At 39.0% G+C, this 26,527-nt stretch overlaps 1 protein-coding gene across 1 annotated transcript in view; it reads right to left on the bottom strand.

Annotated features, from left to right (window-relative positions):
* The window catches only part of CTNNBL1 (catenin beta like 1), a 179,168-nt gene that overhangs the window by 49,349 nt on the left and 103,292 nt on the right, over positions 1-26,527 (bottom strand). Inside the window, exon 11 of the mRNA XM_028157740.2 lies at positions 13,021-13,202. Coding sequence (XP_028013541.2) covers positions 13,021-13,202 — 182 coding nt within the window. The remainder of the gene's footprint in view (positions 1-13,020; positions 13,203-26,527) is intronic.

Here is a 26,527-nt window from a genome sequence, read left to right as displayed (position 1 = left end):
TGAAAAGAAACTCAGTTTTTTATTCTACTGCTGCGCTTTGTAAAATCTGGGGTATTTAAAAAATTATATCCCGAGTAGAATAAAGGAATCGAGAAAAAAGCAAGTGAGTGCAAAGGGTTAATCCTAAGCTCATTACTTGTGAAATGCCTAGCCTAAGACTTTGACAGAGATAAGACATGCTGGGAATACACATTTCCAGAGCTACCTCTTAAATAAAGTCCATCCTCCCCCAGGTGTGTTAGAAAGAGAGGGGAAGAGGGCTAACAGTTGTTACGCAAGTACTATATGCTACAATAAATGAGAGAGGCAGACATCAATATTCTATGTTATAAATCCCGTCTACTCAAAGTGTGGCCAGAGGACCAGCAGTGGCAGTCACCTGGGAGCACGTTAGAAATGCACAGTTTCAGCCCTCACCCCAGACTTAGTGAAGCAGAATCTGCATTTTAATCGATCCCCAGGTGATTTGTTTGCAATATAAACACGGAGAAACACTGTTATAGATGAGGGATCTGGGGTCCATGATCTAATGAAGCTAATGAAGGGGCCTAAGGTTACCCAGCAAAGGTATAAACGAGGATTTGAACTCAAGTCTGAAAGGCATGTTCTGAAAGGCTGTGCTTGTCCCACTACACTGCTTTTAAGAACCATGACAACCTTATAGCTTAGAAAAATACATCTACCTTAATATAAAATATACAGTTGACTCTTGAACAACACAGGGATTAGGGACCTGACCGCCTCCCGCAGTCTAAAATCCATGTATAACTGTTGACTCCCCCCAAATTTAACTACTAATAGCCTCCTGCTGATCGAAGCCTTACTGATAATATAAACAGTTGATTAACACATATTTGCAGATTATATTATATACTGTATCTTACAATAAAATAAGCCAGAGAAAAGAAAATGTTAAGAAAATCATAAGAGAAAATATATTTACAGTATTTATTGAAAAAAGAAATCCATGTATAAGTGGCCCTTCACAGTTCAAACCTGTGTTATTCAAGGGTTAACTGTACAGAAAATTGTTCTAATTAAGTTCAGTATTTCAAAAAGTTAGATTGAAGTCATATATTTAAAAAAAAATTCTCACATGCCACATTACCAAATACCTAAAAACCTGGTTTTGAGCTTTCCTGTCCTGCCATGCTAGTATTATAAATCTTCCTATTTTAGTAGAAGAAAAAAAACTAACATTACCAGATTATTGCTTTGGTGGTTAAAAGCCATTTAACTTTTTGGTTTTCAGATGTCTCCTTGAGAGACTGAAGCACAGTATCAAGAACTTGGGCTTTAGGTTCTAGCAGACATTAAACTGTGTGCACAATTTGAGAAAGTACTTAACTTCTTTGGGGCTGTTTCCTCAGTATTAAAACAGGCTAATGATACCCCACACTACGCTGATGTTTTGAATAATGACATCATGTATATAATGGAACACAGCAAATCTTCTATAATAATAAAAGCGTAATATGCTAATTAGACCAGAAGTCCTTCCGGACAAAGCCGAGGCTGCGAGGGAAGCCCGGGTCCTGGGTGCCTGCTGGTGGCCGGAGGGAAGCCGGTGCTGGCAGCCGGGGGAAGGAAGGCTTACTCTTGCATGAATTTCGTGCATTGGGCCTCTAGTAGTAAATAAATATGAGACACTATCACTGCTATCAACATCAACAGTAACCTTGACTGGCTGACACATCATCAGGAAAATTAGCCTGGCAACGAGGCTAGCAAACATTGTTATTCTACAAGTTTGCCAGCCAGCAGGGATACTTAACAGAAACATGATTTATTAGTAATCAATAACATTTAAGAAAGTTGTAGGCATATTTTTCAGTGATTATCAAAATGATACGCTTAATTTATTTTATGGTAACCCTGCAGCAAATAGGGAATAAATTAACAATAATTTTCTTTCTACTTTGGAGCCAGGGCTTGGAAGAAAAATATTATAAGGAAAAAAATGCAAGAAATGTATACGAGACGGGAAAACTCAAAATGTGATACACACCACCACCATATTGTACACGTGCATAATTTTATAGTATACAAAGCACTTTCCCCATACATTAGTTTATCCAATTCTCATACACTGTGAAATATTATTGTCTCCGTCTTAAAGGTGGGGAAACTGAGGTTCAGAGAGAGTAAATGACTTGTTCAGTCACAGACCCTGAGCATAAATTATGGCAGAAACACAGACCCAAATCTTCTGAACCCAGCTGGGTTTCCTTTCCACTAGACTGCTTGTGGAATTTAGTTACTGTACTATCTCGCAACAAAGGTGCTCAGCTGCAGAAAACCACGCCCATGACAGTTCACAACAAGGTCCTGCAGCCCCATCCCCAGTGGTGACCGTCCCTGCCCAACACACACATCTTTTAATGGGCTGGCATCTGAAAGAGAAAAGAGCTACTTCTCTTGAACCTGCTACCTGAGAATAATTTCTGTTTGGGGATCCGTTGTTTGGCTACCAGAAAAGAATGTTTAACATCTTTCCAGCCTCCTTCTTATGCTAATTACAGCTCATCGGCATCTGGACACCCACAAGCAAAATCAATCTGACTATAGAAGCAAGCCAAAGACATTTTCTTACCATAAAAAACAAACAAACAAGTATGACTGTGACATGATTAAATACACAGAACATTTTCCCAGCAACCTGCAGGCTGCTGCACATAAAAATCACAGCCAATATCACAAGAGTCCAGGAAGGTGGACTAACAATCTCACACATGTAATTGTATTCTTTATGAGCAGTGAAATGTAGACAAGTTTATACGCTCCCACATTATATCTACTGTTAGACGCCAAAAAGTACTCAAAAGAAATACCATCGAAAGGCATCTTCACTTCCCCTTATACTACAACCAAATGAACTTAGCTTTCAGTCCATACCTCATTTCCTTATCATCCTCAAGTTCCAGCACATTCACAATACTTGGAAGAGCCAACATCACTATCCAAGCACAGCTCACCTTTTCAAACTATCAAGTCTGCAACCTGATCATTTAACCTTGAATTTCGTGAATTTCGTGCATTGGGCCTCTAACAACAGAGTCTAACTTCTTAACTGTATTAAAAGACTCACCACCGCTGACAAATGTGTCCAAGACAGTGTGAGTAAAAACAGGCTACAAAATACTGTATTCCAGTTATAAAAAATTACATGCACACATATACAACTCCCACCCCTAACACAGATGTTTGAATGGATGGTGTTTACGATGTTTTCTGTAATTAATTCTGGGAGGTGAGACTGTCCCACCATCCTTGTTCACATGCTTAAATTTTCTACATTAGTCTATTATAAAAAGCAATAATGCTATTTTTAACAAGCCTCCCCCAAAGACCCACCATGTCAAGATCTTCCCTTGGCTCAGAGAGAAAGTAATAAGGATGCCTACCAAGATTTGTGTTCTGAACATTCTGACCAGTAGCCTCAAAACTAGCTGAGCAACAGGATCTGGAGCTTTTTAAAAATATAAATGCTCAGAGTCCCCAGGCCTCAGAATTTCTGGAGGCGGGGCCCAGGTATTTGTATTTTGTCAAAGCTCTTCAAGTGATAGTTATCAGTCAGGGTTGAAAACTACAGATTTATGCCTCATTCTCAAGAGAGGACCAACAGAAGGAGAAAATAGGCGAGTGCTGAGTGAAGTGTTTAACTAAAGGCAAGAAACTGCACCCTAGCCAGGTAGCTCAGTTGGTTAGAGCGTCGTCCTGATACATCAAGGTTTCAGGTTTGATACCCCATCAGGGCACAGATAAGAGGCAACCAATGAATGTGTGAATGGGTGGAACAGCGAATCTCTCCCTCTCTCTCAAATCAATAAATAAAAAATAAAAATAAAGGCAGACAATTGCAAGGTAACCAGATGGAAAGAGAAACTGAGGCTGAAGCGGTGCTGAGCTTCAAGTGTAAGAGACCACGAGGAGAGAGAAGGCTGTCAGTGGACAGACACACCCTAAAGGTGGAACCCAAGAAGAAAAAAAGTGTGGCAGGGCAAAACATTTCAGACTAAGAGATAGAAGTTATTTATAAAGTACTGGGGGGCAGGACTTATTGATAACCTGAAGAAACTGAATAGGAAAAAGATACCAAGCAGTTTAAATTAGGCCTACTACTGGTGGGCAGCCTTGAATTTATGAAAAAAAGGAGGAGGAAGGGAGAGGAGAAGGAGAAGGAGAAGGAGGAGGAGGAGGAGGAGGAAGAGGAAGAGCAGGAGGAGGGAGAACAGTTTGTGGAAAAATCCTGGGTTAAAATCCTAGTAAGACCATATGCTAGCTCTGTGATCTTCAGAAAATGACTGTTTCTCTATGCCTCAATGTTCCCACCTATAAAATGTGGGTAATAATACGCAGCTCACAGGATTATTGTAAGGATTAGATGAGGTGAGATAGTGAATGTAAAAGCCTATCAGAGTGCTCAGAACTAAAAAAGCTCCCAAATAGAAACACTGGAAGCATATTCCAGTAAAGTTTATGTGTTGCATTTTAATAAACCAGGGCCCACAGTTAATTACTGCCTGGTCCCTAAGTTATTTCCTCATTTTGGCACCACCTAAAAATGCTGGAGAAATAACCTAGGAAAGTTTGGCTTTTTCTCTACTGTTGCTTCTACATTCCTGGTATTTGTTTTACTTCTATAAAGAAGATACATTGCATACTAAACTATTTCTATAAAATTTAATCAAGATTATAAATGAAAACTAACAGTCATATTGACAAAATAATAAATGTACCAGTGAAAAATCCTATATCCAAAATAAGAATTCAGCTAATGCTGTCACTAAAGAACTAAGTTTCTACCTGGCAAAATGAAAACCACAGAAGAAAGAAAAGAAGTGATAAATGTCTCTCCTTCACCCTCTCTACATAGGCCCTCAAAATCAAAATTGAATTTGTTCCAAATTAGCTGAAATAGTCAAAATAACTAAAATTAGTACTATATGTGTGACCTGTAAAACTTTGGGAGAGTCCTTTTTTGAATACATAATAAAACAAAACTAAAAAACAGCAATAACTACCAATATTAATGAATGCTTACTATGTTCCTAAGCATCATACATATATAACTCAGTCAATTCTCACAACAGTTCTACAGGGTATCAGAGGTACTACTCCATGAAAGCTTAATAATACACAGATCCACCAAAATTATGCAGACTGGTGGAACTGGACATTCTGAGCCCGCGTCCCAGATAACTATATTTTAAACAAGGTCCCAGATGATTCTGATGGGCAGCTAGGTTTAAGGCAGTCTGTCTCTTCCAACTTTTATTTTACACATGCTGGTTTTTGTTTTCACTTGACAGTCATACACCCGGGTAACTCAGACCTAAGATTTGGCTCAAAAGCCACATTTCTATGTAGAACCGTTTCTAGTCTCCAACTGTTCTATCACCACCCAGACTAGATTAGTAGCCCTTCCTTTGTGCTCCCACAGTGTTTCACACTTTCTTCTACCTTTTCATCTTGTGATATAAATGCAGGTTTCTATGTCTGTCTACTGAGCTGGACTGTGAGCTTGTTTACCTTTCATCTACAGCACCAAGACTGTCACAAAAAGGGTTAGTGATTTGCTTAATTAAAAAGAAAAAAGAATGAAGCTTCACTGACCCACCTTTAAGACCCTATCCATAGAAATAAACTCTGTAAGAGTGAGAACTAGAAGAGTCTGGTATCTCATTCAAGTGATGGATTTTAACAGGGTCTAGCATTACCAGGGTTACCACTAAGGGTTCAGGTTATAGGCCATCATGATAACTAGTGGCTATCCCATTTCCCTGGTAGCTTATGACCCAGCCTGTCTGCATATGGAGCCCTGGTCCACAACTGGGCTTCACACCCACAGAAGTCAATGAGTTTGATCCTACATATAAACATGAGAACTGAGAGAGACAGGGATGCCTCCTGTTGAAAGAAGGCTGCTAGGCAGTAACTATATTACTATTTACTGAATGTCCACATGATAAAGACTATATGTAGTATGCTGATGATCATTATTCTTCACACAACTCTTTAAGAAAGGATTTTATCAGGCTTGTTGATTAAAGAGCAATTCAAGGTCAAGAAAGAATAACTCACCCAAGGCCACCAGCTAGTTTGGGGGCAGGTCTGTCTGTCTACAAAGACAATCCTCCTTCCACGACTCTGTGCTGCCCCCGGATACCAACCAGGAGATCACTGGAGCCACTAAGGCATTGGAAGAAGCTTTAGAAGCAAACCTAGGCTTAAATTCTGCTTCTGTCATTCATTTGCTAAAAGGTCTTTAGTAATGAAAAAGTCCCTGAGATTTATCTGTAAAAAGATAGAAATGCCTAATTCAAACAGTAGGTGCATTTGGAAAGCCCTGAGTGTATTGGTAGATGCCCAATAGACGTGAGTTGGCCATTATTAGCCTGTTTCCCCACTCCTCCTTGCAAAAGAGAATATCAGTTTCTTCCAGAATGGCAAATACACCCTCAGTTTCACTGTCTTCCTCGTTGACAAACAACTAAGCTGTGTTCTACTAGGGAAAGAAAGGCCTGAGGGTAAATTCTTAATATGATGGAACCAGTTAGCAAACCAGATGTGCAACACTCAAAATCATCCCCTCAAGCCTGATGAGGAACCCCCAAATCTAAACACATTGTTATTTCAGCATCCCTACATTTTGTCATCTGAGGTCAGGAATGAGACAAGCAGCTAGAGGGAGAGAAAGGGAATTGATCCTGAATCTGTTCAATTATAAGGTTTTCAAATAGTAACAAAAAGAACAGCAAGACATTTCCACCCTTGTTTTAACATAAGGTGCCTGTTAGTACATGACTTAATATCATTCTTAAAATTAAATACTGTTCACTCTTCACTTGCTCATTGTTCTGACCACTATAACCAACCCTTTATGATTTTTAAGCTTGGAGAATACAAAAAGAGGGGGCAGATCTTTGAATTCTCTGTTTACAGGTGATATGGAGGAGAAGTGGGGATCCAGGGCTCCCTGGTGTATCCTCTCTGGGGAAGCTTTTTGTCTTACATGCCACAAAGGACTGGCAGGCATGTTTACAGTCCACCTCTTATGAATGGCAGATTCAGGGAAGGAAAGCATTTCTTCAGGCGAATACTTCTAAAATTACCAACAGAATACAAAGAAGAGGAACACAAGAAACACATCCTCATTGCAGTCACTAATATTAGATAAGCACTTTATCTGTATTATTTCACTTAACCCTTATGAGATAGATTCAGTATTATCCCAATTTTACAATTGAGGAAATACAGGCTCAGAGAGGTTAAGCAGCTTTCCCAAAATCACAAAGCTAGTAAATGCAGAAGACACCAACCCAAGTCTTGTCTTCATTCAAAACCCATGTTCTTAATTATCCATCTATCTCTCTCTATACAAGTCTAATATGTTAATTGTCCCTCTGACTGTTCAACCAGTCACTATAATGCACACTGACCACCAGGGGGCAGACGCTTCAACTGGTAGGTTAGCTTGCTGCTGTGGTCCGGCCAATCGGGACTGGGTGAGATGGACCGGACATGCTCTGGAGTCCTCCTGCGGTCCCTCCCCAGCCCTGATCATGCACCAGTGGGTGCCTTGACCTGGCTTGTGCCCTCTCAGGACCCCTTGAGGGATATTAGAGAGCCGGTTTTGGCCCAATCCCTGCAGGCCAGGCTGAGGGACCCCACCAGTGCATGAATCTGTGCACCGGGCCTCTAGTATCACATATTTGTTAAACATGCCTTAGCTCTACCCCCTCTGCCACTCCCATCATTAGTATAAGAATGAAATACTATTTATTTTTCAAGAAACACTCTTTTCTTAAGCCTTCCCAGAATCCCTAGAAGCCTGGGCTTCCACAACCTCTAGTATAGCATTTAGTATAGTATGATGTCTGAGGTCAGTATTAAAAGAATGATTCATAATAAACTAACATTTATCAATCCCCACACTATGTTAGACTTACACAATAATAATAATTCTCAATAATCCAAAAAGGGTGGTATTAATCCTATTCTTATAGATGAATAAACAAACATGTATTGAACATTACTATGGGACAGATGCTATGGTCTTATGGGAGAACCATAAACAAGTTAACATGGTAAGAGTCCTTTGAATTTCACAATGCTCTTAACTATAGGCATGTGTCTCAATCTTGGTTGTAGATGGTACAGAGGTATTAAATAAACACATTCAACCAATGCTTACTGATCACCTACCATGCACCAAGCACTGTGAAAGACACTAGAAATGCCTAACAATAATTTCTCTAAATCATTTGCCATATAATTTGTGCAATTTGAAAGAATAAGAGTCCCTACTACCATGATGACCTGCCCTGGGTCAAAGCACTAAGGTTAGAACCAAGGTATTCTAATCAAGAACTTTTGACTTCATCAACAATCCAGAGAAGAGATCAAGCTAGTTTGGCTGGACTCAAAAGAGCAAATACTATAGCATGACTTTGTGAAACGAGTGTGAGATTTGTGATCAGAAGCTTAGTGTCTAAATCTTAGTTTAGCTACTTACCCACTATATGACTTGAAGTCATGATCTCCTTGAGTCTTACAATTTCCTCATCTTCAGAATGAGAAATAACATCAACCTTATGGAAATGTTATGTGAAGACAACTGACCATATCAAATGCACTGGTAGGTTGAAAAATTCTACTGTCCTTTGGTTTAACCGAAGTCATCATTTCCCTTCTACCAGAAGTATCTTTTTCTCCAAGCATTCCTGTTCTCTCGTACCCTTTAATAATGAAGTACTCTTTTCTGGCAAGTCTTTGTAGTTGCTAATATGATTTTTTGGTAACTATTTGCAAAATTGTTTCCTTCCCTTCCTTAAATTATAAATTTATTGAGGGCTGGGAGTGCCTCTCTAATTTGAGTGGTGACATGCAGGATGGACTCTGAGAGGACAAGAGAATTGGGAGACTAAAGCGAGAGAGACTTATTAAAGCTACAGTAATAGTTCACGAGAGGTGATAAGTACAGTCAGTGGCAACAGAGAGGACTGATTCAAGAGTTTTTTTATAAGGTAAAATTCATAGGACTTAAGATCAATTACATGTGGGGAATATTAGAGTTAAGATGGTGCACTGATTTTTGCTATGGGTGGTGAAGTGGAGAGTAGTGACATTTACCAGGATAAGGAAACAGAGGAGACTTGGGCAATGAAGGAATGAGTATGGCTTTGAAAGAGTTGAGTTTGAGTATCTGATGGGGTTGTCTGCTGGTTTGTTAGCTGTGCCAACTAGAGCTTAGGAAAGATACAAGGTTGAAGATTTGGGAATCAATGGCAAAGAGATAGAAGTTAACTACCTCTCAGGTAGTAGGTGAGATCACCTAAGAAGAGAGAAGAAAAGAAAAAAAGAACAGGCAGAGAAAAAGGATCTGGAGATGGAACACTAGGAAAGAGCTTTCCCCCAGAACAGGGATTCTATTTTGTTCCCCTTCTCTTTGGGACCTGTCACATACTAAGTCTTGGTTGAATTTTGGACATAGCAGGAGCCCCCAATAAAAGCTGCCCCAAACAATGACTTACCTGTGCTGATTAAGTTCCCTTCTTTACTAACTGCAGGGAAGGTTTTGCCATTTCCCTTTGTAGGTGGTGGGAGTTTTGGTCTGCATTTCCTCACTGTTAGGGAGTCCAAGAAGCACCGGCAACTACTAGTACATGTTACCTGACATGTGGAGTCCACCAGAATCACAATTCTTTGCAGATGACAGAATGGTATTCTTTAATGCACTAACCTGTCATCAACTGCTGTCCTTGTTCATAAGGTAAAATGTGTGCACATGCTCAGCATGCACACTATACACCTACACACTGCTTGGTAGCTCACCTCCTTAAAGCTTATAACAGCCTCCAGGGGAACCATGTTAAAACAGCGCAATTAACTAGAACTGCTACAAACTCAATAACTCACCTACCTAATGAAGCAATATAAGAAAAATTGTACCTATTTTAATAAGAATCTTAAAAGGAGACAAGAAGTAAAGGTCAAATGCCATTTCTGGATCCCAGCTCTTTTCTTCTCTCTCCTATTCTGAAGCAGTTAATACCAAGAAGACAATATATACTATGCTATTCTTTATAAAACCAAAGAGGCAGCCAATCATGCTATTGCACACAAGGGCAAATTATTTCTTTCCAACCCATCCCCCAAGCTAAATGCCTTCCCTGATCTACTTCTGAAGGTTTTATTATGCAAACCTGAATGGATTTCAATTACAATAATTCTTTTCCTTCCCTACCCCAACTCACAAGAGGAATTAAATTACTAGCAATTCTGGGTTATAAGGACAGTTTTTGCTTCTTCCTTCCTCTCTAGTCACCTTAATCAAAAAGTTCTCCTCTCTCAACCTCTTCGTTGGTTTTAGAAACACAGGTGCTTCTGTGCCACCTCACTATTTTGCTTCTAAACAAACTGGGTAAAAGACCACTCACCAGGCGTATGACTGACAACCATCAATCTGAACTGAAGTCCACTGCATTGATGTTAACCTTGCAGGGTTCTAAGGAGAGTTCCAAACCCATGTCTGTCCTCACTGAGCAGTCTTTTGGGAAAGTGGTGTTCATTCATGCAGTCAATGAACATTTACTGTGCATCCACCACATGCCAAGCACCAGGCTGGGCCCTTGGACTTAGAGGTGGAAAGGCCATTCGTTCCAAAATCGTAAAGGCTATGAAGGCAAAGTCTGGAGACCAAAACTACGCTTAATAGGAGGCTCTATTCTAGTCCAGGGTCTTATGATATGCCTTCCTGAGAAAGTGACAGCAAAACCAAGGACCTGAAGGATGACTAAAAGGCAGACAGAAAAAGTTGTTACAGATTGAGGAAAGAGCATGGTGGAAGCCTCGGGCCTGGAATGAGCTGGTCATGTCTATAAATACTCCTGATAGCTGAGGCTATTGTGCTCTAGCTTAGCATACAAAGCTGACCAGCACACAGAGAGTAAGCCAAAGGACAAGACAGAACAAAGAAATATTGCACAATGTGCCCTGCCCCGCTCTGCCTTTGTTCTCTACCTTCATGGCATGAGTGAGGACCAGTTTGCCAGGAGAAGGAGCAGCTAGCTGGGACCTCCAGCAAGAGGTTCACTTCTCTCTGGGTGCTGGTGTATTCAGGATGCAGAACTCATCCTCACCAGTCATTACGGTCCAAACATGCCTTCCAGGAGCTGTCTTACCAAGCCATTGCCCTCACTAATATAATGTTATCAATTCCTAATGCGGTACTCTAGAGCAAATGTACTGCTACCAGCATTCAACCAGGCACATTTTTTCAGTAGGGAAACAGCTGCTCACTGAATCAGTCACTTCTCCTCTTCTCAGTACCATGCACACAGAGCAAGAAGCCAGCTAAGGGCCGTTTTCCTTCTCTTCCTTCAAGCATGCCCAAGATGCGGCACCCGGTCTCTCACTTGAACCCAGCAGGTCAGCCACAGCACAGTCTTTGAGGAGCTTCCTGGATTACAGGACAAGACTAACTAACAATAGGCAATAGGGCCTGTGCCTGAGAGTCTTAAGGTGCAGATATCAGTTTCTAGTTAACTAATCTAGTTTCCTCATTTTATGGACCAAGAAGGAAAATACAGTCTGGTAAAGTTAAATAAAGGGTCACACAGTTAGTTAGAACCACAGCCTGATTCATTTCTCAGCTGATTTCCTAAAAAAACCCACAAAAAACCATCTACTTGATAGGTTGTTGAGTCTAAATAAGAGAGTCCAGAGCACAGCAACATAAGGACTGTGGCAGGTTTTCACAGAATGATGACTGTCTCCAAAATTTTCTCCTAGATCTCCAAGACCATCTATTCCCTCTCCCATGGCCTCATTTTGCTGAAATTTGATAGGAAAAAAAAAAAAAAAAAAAAGGCCAGCAATAGAACTGTTTACGGCTGATAAACATGCTTACGTCTGGTGATTGGTCAAAACCAATCTGAGGTGAACTGAACTCTGCTTGTTCTAGATCTCTAGTTCACACACAGTGTTTTGCACCGCCAGTCCTCCCCCTTGCCAGACTTCCTGTTGTCTCTGGAGAGTTGATCTAATCAGAGAAGTTATCATTGGAAGCTACTACTAAAGACAGTCACATCACTTTCCCTTAAGCCACTGCAGTTGGAAAACACCAGGCCACGTAAATTTGAGAAAGAAAACTTTTATCTAAGAGAATGAGCAATGCAAAAGGTCCTTCAGATACCAACGCCAATTCTATTAATCACTATGAAAAAAAAAATCACCCAAAGCATGGAACAAATGTTAACTTTGACAAGACAACCAAATTAGTCAGCCAATCAGCTCCATCATACCCCTCCTTAACTCTCCCCACACTTTAAAATAACCATCCAACCATGTGAATTCCCTAGTATAAGCGTCTGTTAGCCTCCAACCGAACTGTCAATGCTCATAAATCCCTGGCTTCCAGATTGTACTGCGGCTATTTATTGGGGGGAGGGATGCAGCAGGCACTAGACAATAGCAAGAAGAGATTGGCCTAGCGGTAACTACTCTGGTTACAGCATCGCAATTCATGGCAGCATTTTGCTGGGAGTATGCACCATCAGGGAGGAGAAACATAAAAAGGGGAATCTAGGCTGTAAATAGTTTATTTCGGCAATTCCTGATGTTAGCTGAATCATACTTTAATACAGAAATACATGAAAGCACCACTCCGGAGGTGACATGTGTTGCCATCTCATTACTCTTTTCAAAAGTGTCTTCCATCAGAGAGACACCTTGCTACAAATTATAGTGAAGAAAACAAAACCTGCACGCAGAGACTTATTAACAGGCCAGGAGGAAATGGAGCCACCAGGATTCGAGCAAAGGCCATCAGAGATCTGGGGTCTCTGGGTTGCTTTTCCATGCATGGAAAATGTAAAAAAATAGAAAAGAAGAAGGTAGTATTCTTCAGTTAAGAGTCTACTCCTCAAATGCACATCAGAGTTTTAAAAGTAGCTCTTATTTCCACCATTTCTCCTAATGCACCTAAATTAATCTGAGTTTTCCAGTGAATCCTACCTTCATGTTCCTTCTCAGTGGTTCCCACTTTCTTAATCTTCTTCGGAGATTTCATAAAGAGGGGAAAGATGGTTCGTAAGCCAAGAATGTCAACAAACTTATGGCAATTGTCTGTGCCCTCGGGCCCAATCATGGCATGGTCCAGCACTTTCAGGGCACTGCTCCTCGAAATCTTCTTTTCTCTGGGAACAAAAGAGGTTTCATATAAAGCATTTCATAAGGATGTTCTAGTCTTAAAAAAAAAAAAAGTGTATTTACTACAGTACTCATTATCATGGGGGAAAAAAAAAAACCAATTTAAATGTACACCAATAAGAAAATTATTACATTATGGTACATCTACACAGAATACTACGCACTTGTTAATAATTAGGAGAATCTGTAATATCATGAACAACTTTATAAGATCAGAATGATAAGCATAAAAGGTAATACATTTAAAATTCTATATGAAGCCATTACCTCAATTATGTGGAAAAATATGCATTAAAAACTGGCAAAAATAGATAAAAATGCTAACAGAAATTATTTCAAGGTAGTAGAATTATGGATCACTATTATTCCTTTTTCTTTCTTTTTAACGGCTGTATCAATATATAATTCACATACCATATAATTCAACCACTTAAAATGTACAATCAAATGGATTTTGGTATACTAACTGCTATGTTCAACCATTGCCACAGTCAATTATAGAACATTTTCATTACCCTGACAGGAAATCCCCTACCCTTTAACTGTCACTCCCCCTCTCCCCCCCAATCTCATCCCAGCCCTAAGCAACCACTAATCTATTTTCTATCTCTATGGATTTACTTATTCTGGACATTTTAAGTAAATGGTATCATAAAATATGTGGACTTTTGTGACTGGCTTCATTCACCTAGCATAATGTTCTCAAGGTTCATCCAGGTTGTAGCATGTATCAGTGCTTCATTCTTTTCTATGGCTGAATAACAGTTCATCGTATGGATATGCCACAATTTGTCTAACCATTCATCCATTAATGGACCTTTAGGGTGCTTCTATCTTTTGGCTATTATGAGTAATGCTATCAACATTTGTGTATAAGTTTTTGTATGGACATATGTTTTCATTTCTCTTAGGTGTATGTATACCTAGGAGTGGAATTGCTGGAGTATATGGTTAATTCTACGTTTAACCTTCTGAGGAACTGTCAAACTGTTTTCCAAAGTGGCTGAACTATTTTACATTCCTACCAGTAATGTACAATGTTCTGATTTCTTCACATCCATGCCAACACATATCAACTGACTTTTTGGTTCTAGCCATCCTTGTGTGTGTGAAGTGGTATCTCATTGTAGTTTTGGTTTACAGTTCCCTCATAACTAATGATGTCAAGCATCTTTTCTTTTGGTATTGGCCATTTGTATATCTTCTTTGGAGAAATGTCTATTCAGAACCTCTGCCTACTTTTTAATCAGTTTAATTATCTTTATTACTGAGTTGTAAGAGTTGTTTATTCTGGATACAAGACCCTTAACTTAAGTTATTTACAAAGATATTTCTCTTCACTCTAGGAACTGTCCTTTCACTTTCTTGATAATGTCTTTGAAGCACAAAAGTTTTTTAATTTTGATGAAGTTCAAGTTACCTATTTTTTCTTTTGTTGCTCACACTTTTCACATGACAAATCCAATGTCATGGAAATTTACATGTTTTCTCCAAAGAGTTTAATAGTTTTAATTCTTACATTTAGTCTGTGATTCATTTTGAGTTAATTTTTGTTTGTGGTGTGAGGTAAGGGTCCAACTTCATTCATTTACATGTGGCTATCCAATTGTCTGTTCCAGCACTATTGTTGAAGAAAATATTCTTTCCCCATTCAATGGCCTTGGTATTCTTGTTGAAGTCAGCTGGCCATAGACAAATAGCTTTATATTTGAATTCTCAATTATATTCTATTAATTTATGCCAGTATCACAATGTCTTAATTACCACTACTTTGTAGTTTTTAAAATTGGGTACTCTTCTTTTTCAATATGGTTTGGTAATTTCTGGTCCCCTGTAATTCAAAACTAATTGTAAGATCAGCTTGTTAATTTCTACAATGAAGTCATTGTGATTCTTACAGGGATTATGCTGAATTTTTAGATTACTTTGGGGAGTACTGTCAATTTAACAATATTAAATCTTCTGGTCCATGAATATGAAATGGTTTTCTTCTTATTAGATCTTCTTTAATTTCTTTCAACAATATTTTATAGTTTTCAGAGCATAAATTTTATACTTCTTTTGTTAAATTTACTCCTTTGTATTTTATTCTTGATGATATTATAAATGGAATTGTTTTCTTAGTTTTACTTGTGGGTTGTTCATTGCAAGTGTATAGAGATTCAATTGATTTTTGTATATTAACCTTATATCCTGCAACCTTGCTAAACTTGTTTATTAGTTTCAATACGTTTTTAGTGGATTCCTTAGGATTTTCTATATATAAGATCATGTCATTCGCAAACAGAGGTAGTTCTACTTCTTCCAAAAAAGCTCCCTTCTATTCCTAGTTTAAGTCTTTTTATCATGAAAGGTGTTGGGTTTTTGTCAAATGTTTTTTCTGCATCTTATTATTCCCTTTTCCTATTTTTCGGTATCTTTCATTTTTCCATAATGAACACTCGGTACTTTTTAGAATTAGAAAAGATAAACTATTTTCAAGAAAAAACAAAGGTAATTCCCCCACCCACCCACCCATGAATCCATAGGTCACAGAATAATCCTGCCACTGGCTACTACTCTTAGAGATACTTCTCAAAGGATTATCATTTTCCATAACCTTACACTGTTTTCTTTAACACTCTTTGAGGTAGAGCGGAGTAAGTCAGTCCTTTTTATATTTTAGTATAGTTGGTAAATCAACCAACCAAGTCAATATTCAATGTTTACCGAGCCCCTACTCAGTATTGTGGTGAGCACAAGAGAAAAACAAAAATTAAGATATGGTTTCTGCTTTCAAAAACATTTAATCTACAAATATTGAATGGATACCTCTTTTGGGAATAGGACATATCAAGTCCCAGTTCTCATGAGCTTAATTCTTACTGCAGGAGACAAATGGAAAATCAAGATATTGATAGTGGTTAAGTGTCATGGAAATAAAGCAATGTGAAAGAATGACTGGAGAGGATTTTTAATTTAGGTAATTAAAGAAGGCCTCTTAAAGGGTAACATTTGTATTGAGATCTGAGTGATGTGATGAATTTGTCATACATATTTTAGGGGCAAAACATTAAAAGCAGAAGGAACAGCCAATACAAACGTCCTAAGGCAGAAATAAGCTGGCATGGCAAACACACACACACAAAACAAACAAACAAACAAACAACAAAAAAACCCCCCACACAAAAGGCTGGCATGCTTGAAGAATACCGAGGAGCAGTGTTCTGCTGAGATCAGAGACAGAAACATGAGCCATGCCTTGTAGTCTTGTAGGACACAAGACAGCCTCCAACGAAAGAACTGATTCTAGGAGCTAAAAGACACTTCTACATGTTTGTTCTGAGACTATTATGTGTTAGGGAAGAAGAGAGAGATAGAGATAGAGGTAGAGAGAGAGAGAAATGAGAATACGTATTTGGGGGAATATGGGAAAAAACAGATACATATGCAAATATTTGAAAAGAGATGAGAAAATAAGAGGAGTAAAAGGCTACTCATTAGTAAAGATAAGAGAATCCATCAGCTTGAGAGAAAAGCTAGGGTAAAATTTTAAAAAATTATTATTTTAAATAATATTGTTAATGTAGACGGTCAGCTGGAGTGCTGGGAGTCTCCCCCATTGGTCAAGATGGCCCAGGGGGAGGTTCTTACATCAAATGTGCAAAAGGATGAATGGGTAGAACCCGAGTGCACCAAAAGCCAGAAAGATGGATAGGGCCCCCGCATGCCAATATGGATAATTTAATCATATTTTTATGGTGTTAAAAAGCCAATGGTAATGAAGAGACTAAAGATAAAAAAGGGGAGAACTAACTGATAGAACTAGGCAACTGGTCAGTCAGGCAATGGAAGGCAAGCCTGGTAAAAAAAGGTGGTAGTAACATAACCCAAATCCCTTCATCCAATTTATTACATGAAAGCCAAAGAAAAGCAATCAGAAATAACATCCCTTTGAATAGTCTTTAGTGGAAGAAGCACTATGAAAACACTGCACTATTCAAGTGTTAACAGTGCAATCCTGGGTCAGACAAGCCAGTCAGGATTGAGTTCCAATGAGTGAAGGAAAGGAGAGTAGGTAAAAAGCTTGCCAACAGTACCTGTTGGTGGCAAGACCATCCTTGTTTACCTGAGACTGTTCCATTTTTAGCACTCAAAGTACCAGATCCCAGGAAAACCCTCAGTTCTGGGCAAACTGAGACAATCTGTCATCCCACTTGGTGCCAATCTCAAATACCAAGGATGTATTGTGACTATTCCTACCCTTATTCCCCTTGCTGTGGGATCAACAAGAGCAATCCACAGATACTCACTTATGACATTCAATCCAACTACTGAGTTTAAAAGAAAAAAAGAGGCTACTGCTAAGCACCTGCCTTTGTGCAACAGGCACTACACTAGCTGTTAAGAATTATAAGCTCCCTGTCTTTAAGCAATTAAAGGACAGATAAATAAAAATAATTTCAAAAGCTTGAAGCAGTGAAAATTAAGTCCAAGGAGGTGGGAGGTGGAGATAGTTAACTTTATCAGGGAGAAGTCAGTGAAGGTGATATCTGAACTGAGTCTGAAGAATGAGTATTTGCCAGGCAGAGAAGAGAGAGCAATGACATTGGTGGCAGTGGTGGGTAAAAATCATCTGCAAAAGGTACAGAAGGCCTGTAAGAGCATGCCACCTGAGGGAACAAGAACTCGTTTTGAATGACTGGTGGTGGGAGATGACTGAGGCGGTGGGCAGGAACTAGATGTGCTACCAGGAGCCTGAGTTCCATGCCACAGATGTTGAGAAGCCATGAAATGTTTAAGAAAAGGAGGGCATCAGATGGATACATTTCAGATAGCTTAATCTGGCAGCAGTGTGATAAAGGGATGTAGAGCTTTGGGTAGGGAGGACAGTAACAACAGGGTAAGTGAAAAATGACAAAGGGCTCAGCCAGTGTGGCTCAGTGGTTGAGCACTGACACATGAAAAAAGAAGTCACTGGTTTGATTCCCAGTCAGGGCACATGCCCTGGTTTCGGGCTTGATCCCCACTCAGTAAGGGGCATGCAGGAGGAAGCCGACCAATGATTTTTCTCTCTTATCGATGTTTCTATTTCTTTTTCCCTCTCACTTCACCTCTCCCTAAAGATCAATGAAAACATATTTAAAACAATGACAAAGCGTTCTGACAATGGTCGGGGTATGAAAAAGGCGTATTTGTGAAACATAAAGTCTTAAGTATCAGGAGCAGAGTAAACAAGGCTCCAAATTCAGCAGGTTTGGTTTTTTGCATCAAGATGAAATTCTAAGAGGAAACTAGACAAAAAATGTTATTTGCTTTTACTTAGCTGGACTTTAGCAATCTACTTTATAAACTTGAATTACAAAGGTTATGATTATGACAGATAGTCATGTGAGCAGAAATTAGGAAACTAAGGTACAATATCCTTATTGTTTAGACACTCAGGAAAAGGCCTCTTGAAATGAATGACGGCCATGTAACAGGGCAACTTCAGTTACCGTTCAGCATACATTCAAACCATTTCAAAAATAACATGCAATTGTTTGAAATCCTGAAGGCAAAGAACTCTGGTTTAGTCAAGTCTTTTTTTCATGCCTAAGCAAATTCAACAAACAAAAGATTTTAAAAGTAAAACCCTTCTTCAGATAGGCAGTGTAAGACACGTTTAAAGGGGGGCAGTAATTGCATATTGATCACCATTTAGGCAAGCTGCATGGAGGTGAACTTTGGAATATTCATTGGGCTTAAATTCAGGCTTTTAGCAATCAATAGCTGTTTGGCCTGACTTTCTTGGGTTGACTTTATTTGAAATATTTATTCTGCTGGAGGACAAGTAGTTTATCTTAGTCTTGTCTGGGTTCATCAGGTTGTCGATCATGCCAGGACCAATGTGAATGCAAAAGCCTCCATAAATGTGGATGGTTGTGGGAAATAACTGGGAGTCATCTACTGCTCCCATTCTGCCAAAGTGAACCTTCTGATGAGGAGGAGGGGTGGGGAACGGGAAGTCAGCTTATTCTTCTATATTATACAAAAAACACTTTTGCAATGAACGTGCATTCTGAGTATAATTTTTTGTTCATTTGTTCTTTCATCAAATATTTACAAGGTACTTAACATGTGCCAGATATTAAGTTGAGGATGTAGAGACAGTCACAGCTCACATTTCTGAGGAGCTCAGTTCACAGGGGAGACAGATATGCAGACAATAAATATGATGAGAGTAGCCAAGTATTACAGCGAGGTGTTTAAAAAGTAGAATGTGAACACCAGAAGGGGGGCTGACTATCTGAGTCGAGGAGGCCTCACAAGGAGATGATGCCTGAATCATGCTTCACTGAATGTCTTTCCTGTACAAGCAAAAAGGAAAAAGCTATTTCAAGCAAAAGGAAACAACTGCACATGCAAAGACACGAATAAGGATGGAACATTCAGGGAAGTGGTGCATGGTACTACTTGAATAGAAAGAGCAAGAGGGCAGCAGCAAAGCATGGAACCTGCTGATCTTGTGCATTAGAAAGATTACACTTGCCACAGTGAGTTGAGTTGGACAATACTGGGGTGGGGAGGGATCCCAGGGAAGCAGAAGAAAGAGAACATATATAAGAGGCAGAGAGACTGGTAAAAAAAGGCAAAGTGATAGTAGACTAGGAGTGAAAAGGACTGAGTTCAGATTGAACCTGAGGTGCCTATGAGACATGACAATGATGTCCAACTTTTTATGAGTCTGAAGTCTAGGAATGAGATTAAAAATAGGGGGAAATTTGGAAGAATCATTAAATTTATGGAGAGTAAGTAACTGAATCAATGGTATGAATAAGACCACTCTAAAAGAGTACAGAAAATATGTACAAAAGAGGGGTGGAACCCTGGAGGAAACTTATTTGGAGAACAAAAGACACAGTGAAGCATAAAGTAATCCTGGCAAGAAACTTAGATAATGCCATGAGATCATTTTATCTTGATTTCCAATGTACATGATAAAGTTCACTGCCTTTTAGCTTCCAAAATATAAGATTACTTTCTAGGATCCAGGATTTCTATGAATTAAGATAGCTTCAAACTACAGTGCCTAAAGAACACAGGTGCTCTGGGAGATGCTAAGGGATATTCCATCATTAAAATAGAATAATGGTGGTCTTCTATATTGCTGGAAACAATTTTTCAAATTTTAATTTCTATTCCCACTCATTTTTAAAAAACTGCTGATACCAATTACTACTTGACTTATCTATACCAGGAAACAAAACAAGTATGTATAAAACAAAGGTTAAATTTTTGGTTTCTAGTACTAGGGTAGGCTAGATATGCAGAAAAACCACTCATAGCATGGCTAAGTCGACAGTAAAGTAAGACAAACAATCAATGACCAAAAATAAAGAACCCTAGAGAGCACAGGTTGGCAAGCTTTATGTAAAAGGCCAAAGTATTTTAGATTTCACAGGCCATACAGTCTCTGTGGCACCTTTCTCTTTGTGTGTGTTTTTATACAAGGGTGGGCAAAAGTAGGTTTACATTTGTATTATTGTATTATTATTAACTAGAGGCCTGGTGCACGAAATTCGTGCACTGGGGAAGGGTTATCCCTCAGCCCAGCCTGCACCCTCTCCAATCTGGGACCCCTGTGGGATCGGGCCTAAACTGGCAGTCGGACATGCCTCTCACAATTTGGGACTGCTGGCTCTCAACTGCTCACCTGCCTGCCTGCCTGATTGCCCCTAACCGCTTCTGCCAGCCAGCCTGATCACCCCGTAAGCACTCCCCTGCCAGCCTGATCAATGCCTAACTGCTCCCCTGCCGGCCCAATTGCCCCCAACTGCCCTCCCCTGCAGGCCTGGTCACCCCTAACTGCCCTCCCCTGCAGGCCTGGTTGCCCCCAACTGCCCTCCCCTGCCGGCCTGGTCCCCCCCCCCCCCAACTGCCCTCCCCTGCAGGCCTGGTTGCTCCCAACTGCCCTCCCCTGCAGGCCTGGTCGCCCCTAACTGCCCTCCCTGCAGGCCCGGTCACCCTCAACTGCCCTCCCTTGCTGGCCTGGTCGCCCACAACTGCCCTCTCTTGCTGGCTTGGTTGCCCCTAACTGCCCTCCTCTGCTGGCATGATCGCCCACAACTGCCCTCCCCTGCCGGCTATCTTGTGGCGGCCATCTTGTGTCCACATGGGGGCAGCCATCTTGTGTGAGGGTGTGACGGTCAATTTGCAGATTACCGCTTTATTATATAGGATTATTGTATTATTAATTTGTATCATAGTTATCCACCCTATATATAAGTTAAAACCTTTAAGATATAAACACCATTCTTAGCTTGTAGGCCATAGAGAAGCAGGACTCAGCCAGATTTGGCCCACAGGCCTTAGATGGTTTCTAGGCCTTTATTAGTTGCCAATCCCTAATAAAGAAGATAAACAAAGCCCAAATTTGGTTCTTTAAAAAGACCAATAAAATTTAAAAATCTTTACCAACAGTGATCAAGAAAAAAAGAAAAAGAACAAATAAGCAATAATGGAAATTAATAGAAGGAGAGAAAACTGTAGATACAGTGGACATTAAGAACAACTGAACATAAGGAGTAATTTAATGCCAATCTTGAAAAATAGATGAGACGGACAAATTCCTAGAAATATGTAAATTTCCCTACTTGATTCAAGAAAAATAAAAAAGATTTTCTAAATGGATCTATAACCATTCAAAAACCAGAATCAATAATTAAAAATCTTCTTTCAAAGAAAACCCACTATTAAGTTCTACCAAACATGCAAGAGGGAAATAATTCCAGTTTTACCCAAACTCTTAAAGAAAACCGAAAAATAAGGAACACTATTCAATTAATTTAATAAAGCTTACAAACAAACAAACAAAATGCTCTGATACCAAAATCTTTTAGAAAGTAAAATTACAGACCCACCTCATGCCTAAATATAGATTTAAAATTTATAAAGAAAATACAGAATCCTAGAAAACATATAAAAAGATGGGCTTATCCCAGGAATGCAAGGTTAGTTCAACAGCAGAAAATCCATTAATGCAATTTTCACTATATTTTCATATAAAAAACATCTCAATAAATACAGAAAAAAACATTTGATAATATGATAGATTAAATCCATGATATGAGAAAGAGAAAAAAATGTTCTTAATCTGATAAGTGTTATCAACAAAAAACTTGCATTCCCTTTAACTCCAGGGAAAGACAAGTTAGCTCTTTATCACTATTCCTATTCAATACTGCACTAGAGACCATTGCTAGTTAAATTTAAACATATGCAAATTAACAAATTATTAAAATGAAATGTGACAAAAAATAATCTAGTTCCCAACTATTCCCTAAAAGAGGCATATAACCAGTACTTGCTACTAAAAGTTTAACAACTAGCTCTCCAGGAAAAAAGTGCTGATTTGTTGTTTGCCAATTTACATGGGGTAAATACGCCCACCATAACTGATTTCAAGTTACCAACGTGATGTTACTAAACATAGTACTGGAAAGAGATGTGTACAATCAGCTCTCATGAGTTATATGACCCAGCTTAAACACATCACTGCTTATAAATCCCTCCTTCCAACAAAGACATCAGAGTTGGCCATATGACTTTTTATGGCCAATAAAATATGAATGTAAGTAATATATGTGTTTTTAGAGGGGAAGTTTTTAAGACTTAGCGAATCATTTAGTCTTTTTTCTCTGCCATGAGAGAGGCATGTCCCATTAAACACTGCTCCTTCAGCCTCAATCCCAAAAGAAGATATGGAGCAGAGCTTCAGGTGGCTGGTGATGAATGCACCAAGAGTAAAAACTAAACATTTGTAATTTAAAGTCCTTTAGATGTTGGGGGTGTTATCCCAACAAAACCTGACTGGCACATTACATAGCAAAGTTGCTTAATAAAAGATCAATACACAAAAGTTAGTTGCATTACTATCAATCAGCAATAGATAGTCAGAAAAATAGTTTAGAAAGTATGTTTAGAAGTATATAATATACTGCTAAACTTCCACTTTGGGCCTAATGGATTTATATCCATTCCTCTGCCTAAATAAATGAACAAACAGAAGGACAAAAGATACAAAACTATCGTTTTCAGATGCCTAACATCAGGCAGCACAGTACAGTGATTCCAGAGAGAGAGGAAACACATGAAATGGGCTCAACTGCTTGAAGAGAGTTTCTAGGCTCAGGACAGGGAGAGCCTGGGGAGACCAATGTGGCCATATGCACAGGACAGAGTACCAGAACCAAGAGCTGCACAGAGGGTCCCCTTCAAGTGGTCAGCTGAATACTGACTAGAACATGCGCGTGAGGAAGCTAAGGCTGAAAGAAGGGGAAACCATCCCGAGAGCTCACTGAGGGCTAAGAATATTTTGTGTGCCCAGCAGTTGCAGTGGGAAAACCTTGTGAACTCTGTTCGTCAGGGAGAGTACTCAGAAGGGTATTGCTTCAGTCATGGGGCAAAATGGGCCATAGACTCAGTTTTGAACTCAAAACTAGTTCAAACTAGTATAACTACATCTTGGAATAAATCTCAATAATATTTATAAGGATATTAAAATCCAGCATTCAAGATAAAATTAATAATATCTGAATTTCAGTAAAAAATTATCAGGCATTCAATGGGGGAGGAAAATATTACCCATAAAGAAGGAAACAAATCATTAGTAAAAATAACATGGATGACAGAAGATAAGAACATTGAAACAGTTATTATAACCACATTTGATATGTTCAAGAAGGTAAAGAAAAGCTTTAGCATGTTAACTGGAAACAGGGAATATATAAAAAGACCCAAGTTGAACATCTCGAGAAGACAAATATAATGTTCTGATGAAAAATACACTGAGATTAACTGCAGATTACACATTGCAGAAGAAAAGAGTGAGTTTGAATATACAACAATAGAAACAGAAAGAAAAAAGGCTGAAGAAAATGAATAGATCACCAGTGAGCTATGGTTGGACAATTTCAAACAGCCTCATACACATTTAATTGAAATTCCTGAAAAGAGGATGGGGGCAGAAAATATATTTGAAAATTTTCCACATATGATGAAAACTATAAACCTACAGATCCAAGAAGCTCAATAACAAACACCAAACATAATAGACATGAAGATAACTACATCAGGTATCACATCATAAAACTATTCAAAATCAATAATACAGAGAAAATTCCAAAAACATCTGGGAAAAAAGGGGACATATTACATACGGGAGAACAAATATAAAAGTAACAGCAGACTTCTCATTGCAAACTAAGCAATCCAGATGACAGTGGAGTAACACTCAAAGAATACTGAAAGGGGAAAAAACCCTATTAACCTAGTAGGTAAAAATATTGTTCAAAGATGAAGGCAAATGCTTTTGCAAACACAGACAAGCTGACAGAAGTCATCACCAATTTCATACAAGAAATGTTGAAGGGAATAATCTGGGAAGAAGAAAACTGATACCAGATGGAGATCTGAATCTGCACAAAGCCATGAAGACCACTGGCAATGGCAAATAGCTAGATCTGCATAAAAAAAAAACTTTTTCTTACTGAAAAGAAATCTTTAAAAGTTAACTGACCACTTAAACAAAAAGAACGATAAAGAGATTTATAACATCCATAAAAGTAAAATGTATAACAACTGCAACACAAAGACCAGCAGGGAAAAATGGAAATTTATTGTTGTGAGGTTCTTACACTATAGATGAAATGGTATAATACATACTACTTGAAGACAGACTGTTATAAGTTAAAGATGCATACTATAAGCCTTAAAACAACCACTAAAAAGGAGAAGAGAAAGAGCTAAATAAGTCCCCTAAGAAATAAACATGGAATAAAAAATATTGTGAAACTCATCAAATTGTACGTTAGCACTGGAATGATGACTAGCAATGAAGCCTGACGAAAGGACTCAGACAGGTCCAACACCGTATCCTGCCAGGTTACCTTACTTCAGCATAATCGGCTTTCTCAGCCACAGTACTTCCTCATTTACGAAGAGGTAACACCAGCCTAGAGAGCTGTTGGGAGGATTATTTTGTGTTTTTGAAGCATTTTTCTGGTTCTTAGAGAACAGGTGCAAACTACTATTACTCATCTAAGAGAGAATACTAATATTCAGTAAGTGGGGAAAGGGAATGCTTGTTGGACAAACAACAAGCAAGATCTACGCGTGCAGCTTAGAGCACAGACTGTATAGAGCCCCATCAGGAAGCACAGCTGACTTCTAAAAGATCTGCGTTATTATTCTGCTTTTGCAGTGGAATCCTGGAAACTGAATGTCAGAATAAAAGGCTCTAGCTCTTAAAAACAATAACAACAAAACCCTGTAAAGGATCACAAGAATAAAAATGCAATAGAGTTTGTACCTTCATATGTTCATTATGAACAAAACGACTATAGAAAAAGGTAAAGTCCAAGGGAATGAAATGTCAAGGTTAAAAAAAATTCCCCAGCTCTAGCCGGTTTGGCTTAGTGGATAGAGCGTCAGCCTGTGGACCAAAGGGGGCCAGTTTCCATTCCGGTCAAGGGCATGTACCTTGTTTGCAGGCTCCTCCCCAGCCTGGACCCTGGATGGGGCTCCTGTGGGAGGCAACCAATCGATGTGTTTCTCTCACATCGATATTTCTGTCTTTCCCTCTCTCTTCCTCTCTCCCTGAAAATCAATGGAAAAATATCCTCAGGTGAGGATTAAAAAAAAAAAAAATTTCCCCAGTCTGCACTACCTACCTATATATGTTGTGGTACAAGCTCATAGCCCAGAATTGGGCCTGCAAACTTACTTTGCAGATGGTATCCCATACTATTTTATTTGTTTCCTTTGTCAGAGACACTTTGCTTTAGCGCAAAGAAAATCTTACTGAAAACCCTCAGAGAAAAAAAAAAAAGGTGGTTCCTGAAATGACTGTGTCTATATACCCCTCTAACCCTCTCTCTTTTGCCTATACAGTTAATAACCAAGATAGGTTCACTGTATTTCTGCTATACAATCCCCAAGCTGCATTTGTACATATCCCTTGGGACCAAGGTGGTCTCTTCTCTTTCGAACTGGAACAGGGTTTTACAACAGAAGTAATAAGTTTCATGTCAACATTTCAAGGAAACTGACAATGTAATTCTTGTGTCTCCCACTGGCTTTGTTTCTTAAAGAACAATGAACCATTTGATACAAGGACATACAGTTAAAAAGTGCTTTGTGGTGGCAAGAAGTAAATTATTTGGAGAACAGGCTATAATTAAACCTGATATATTGGAATCTTGTATTTGCAGCAGCCATGTTACCAGAGAGACATCTGTTACCAGGAACATGGAAATGGCAAACTAGTCTCAATCCAGGGGACAATAAGGGC

This window comes from Eptesicus fuscus, chromosome 12 (assembly GCF_027574615.1).
Source record: "Eptesicus fuscus isolate TK198812 chromosome 12, DD_ASM_mEF_20220401, whole genome shotgun sequence".
NCBI lineage: Eukaryota > Metazoa > Chordata > Mammalia > Chiroptera > Vespertilionidae > Eptesicus > Eptesicus fuscus.
This window is presented reverse-complemented; position numbering and strand designations above follow the sequence as displayed.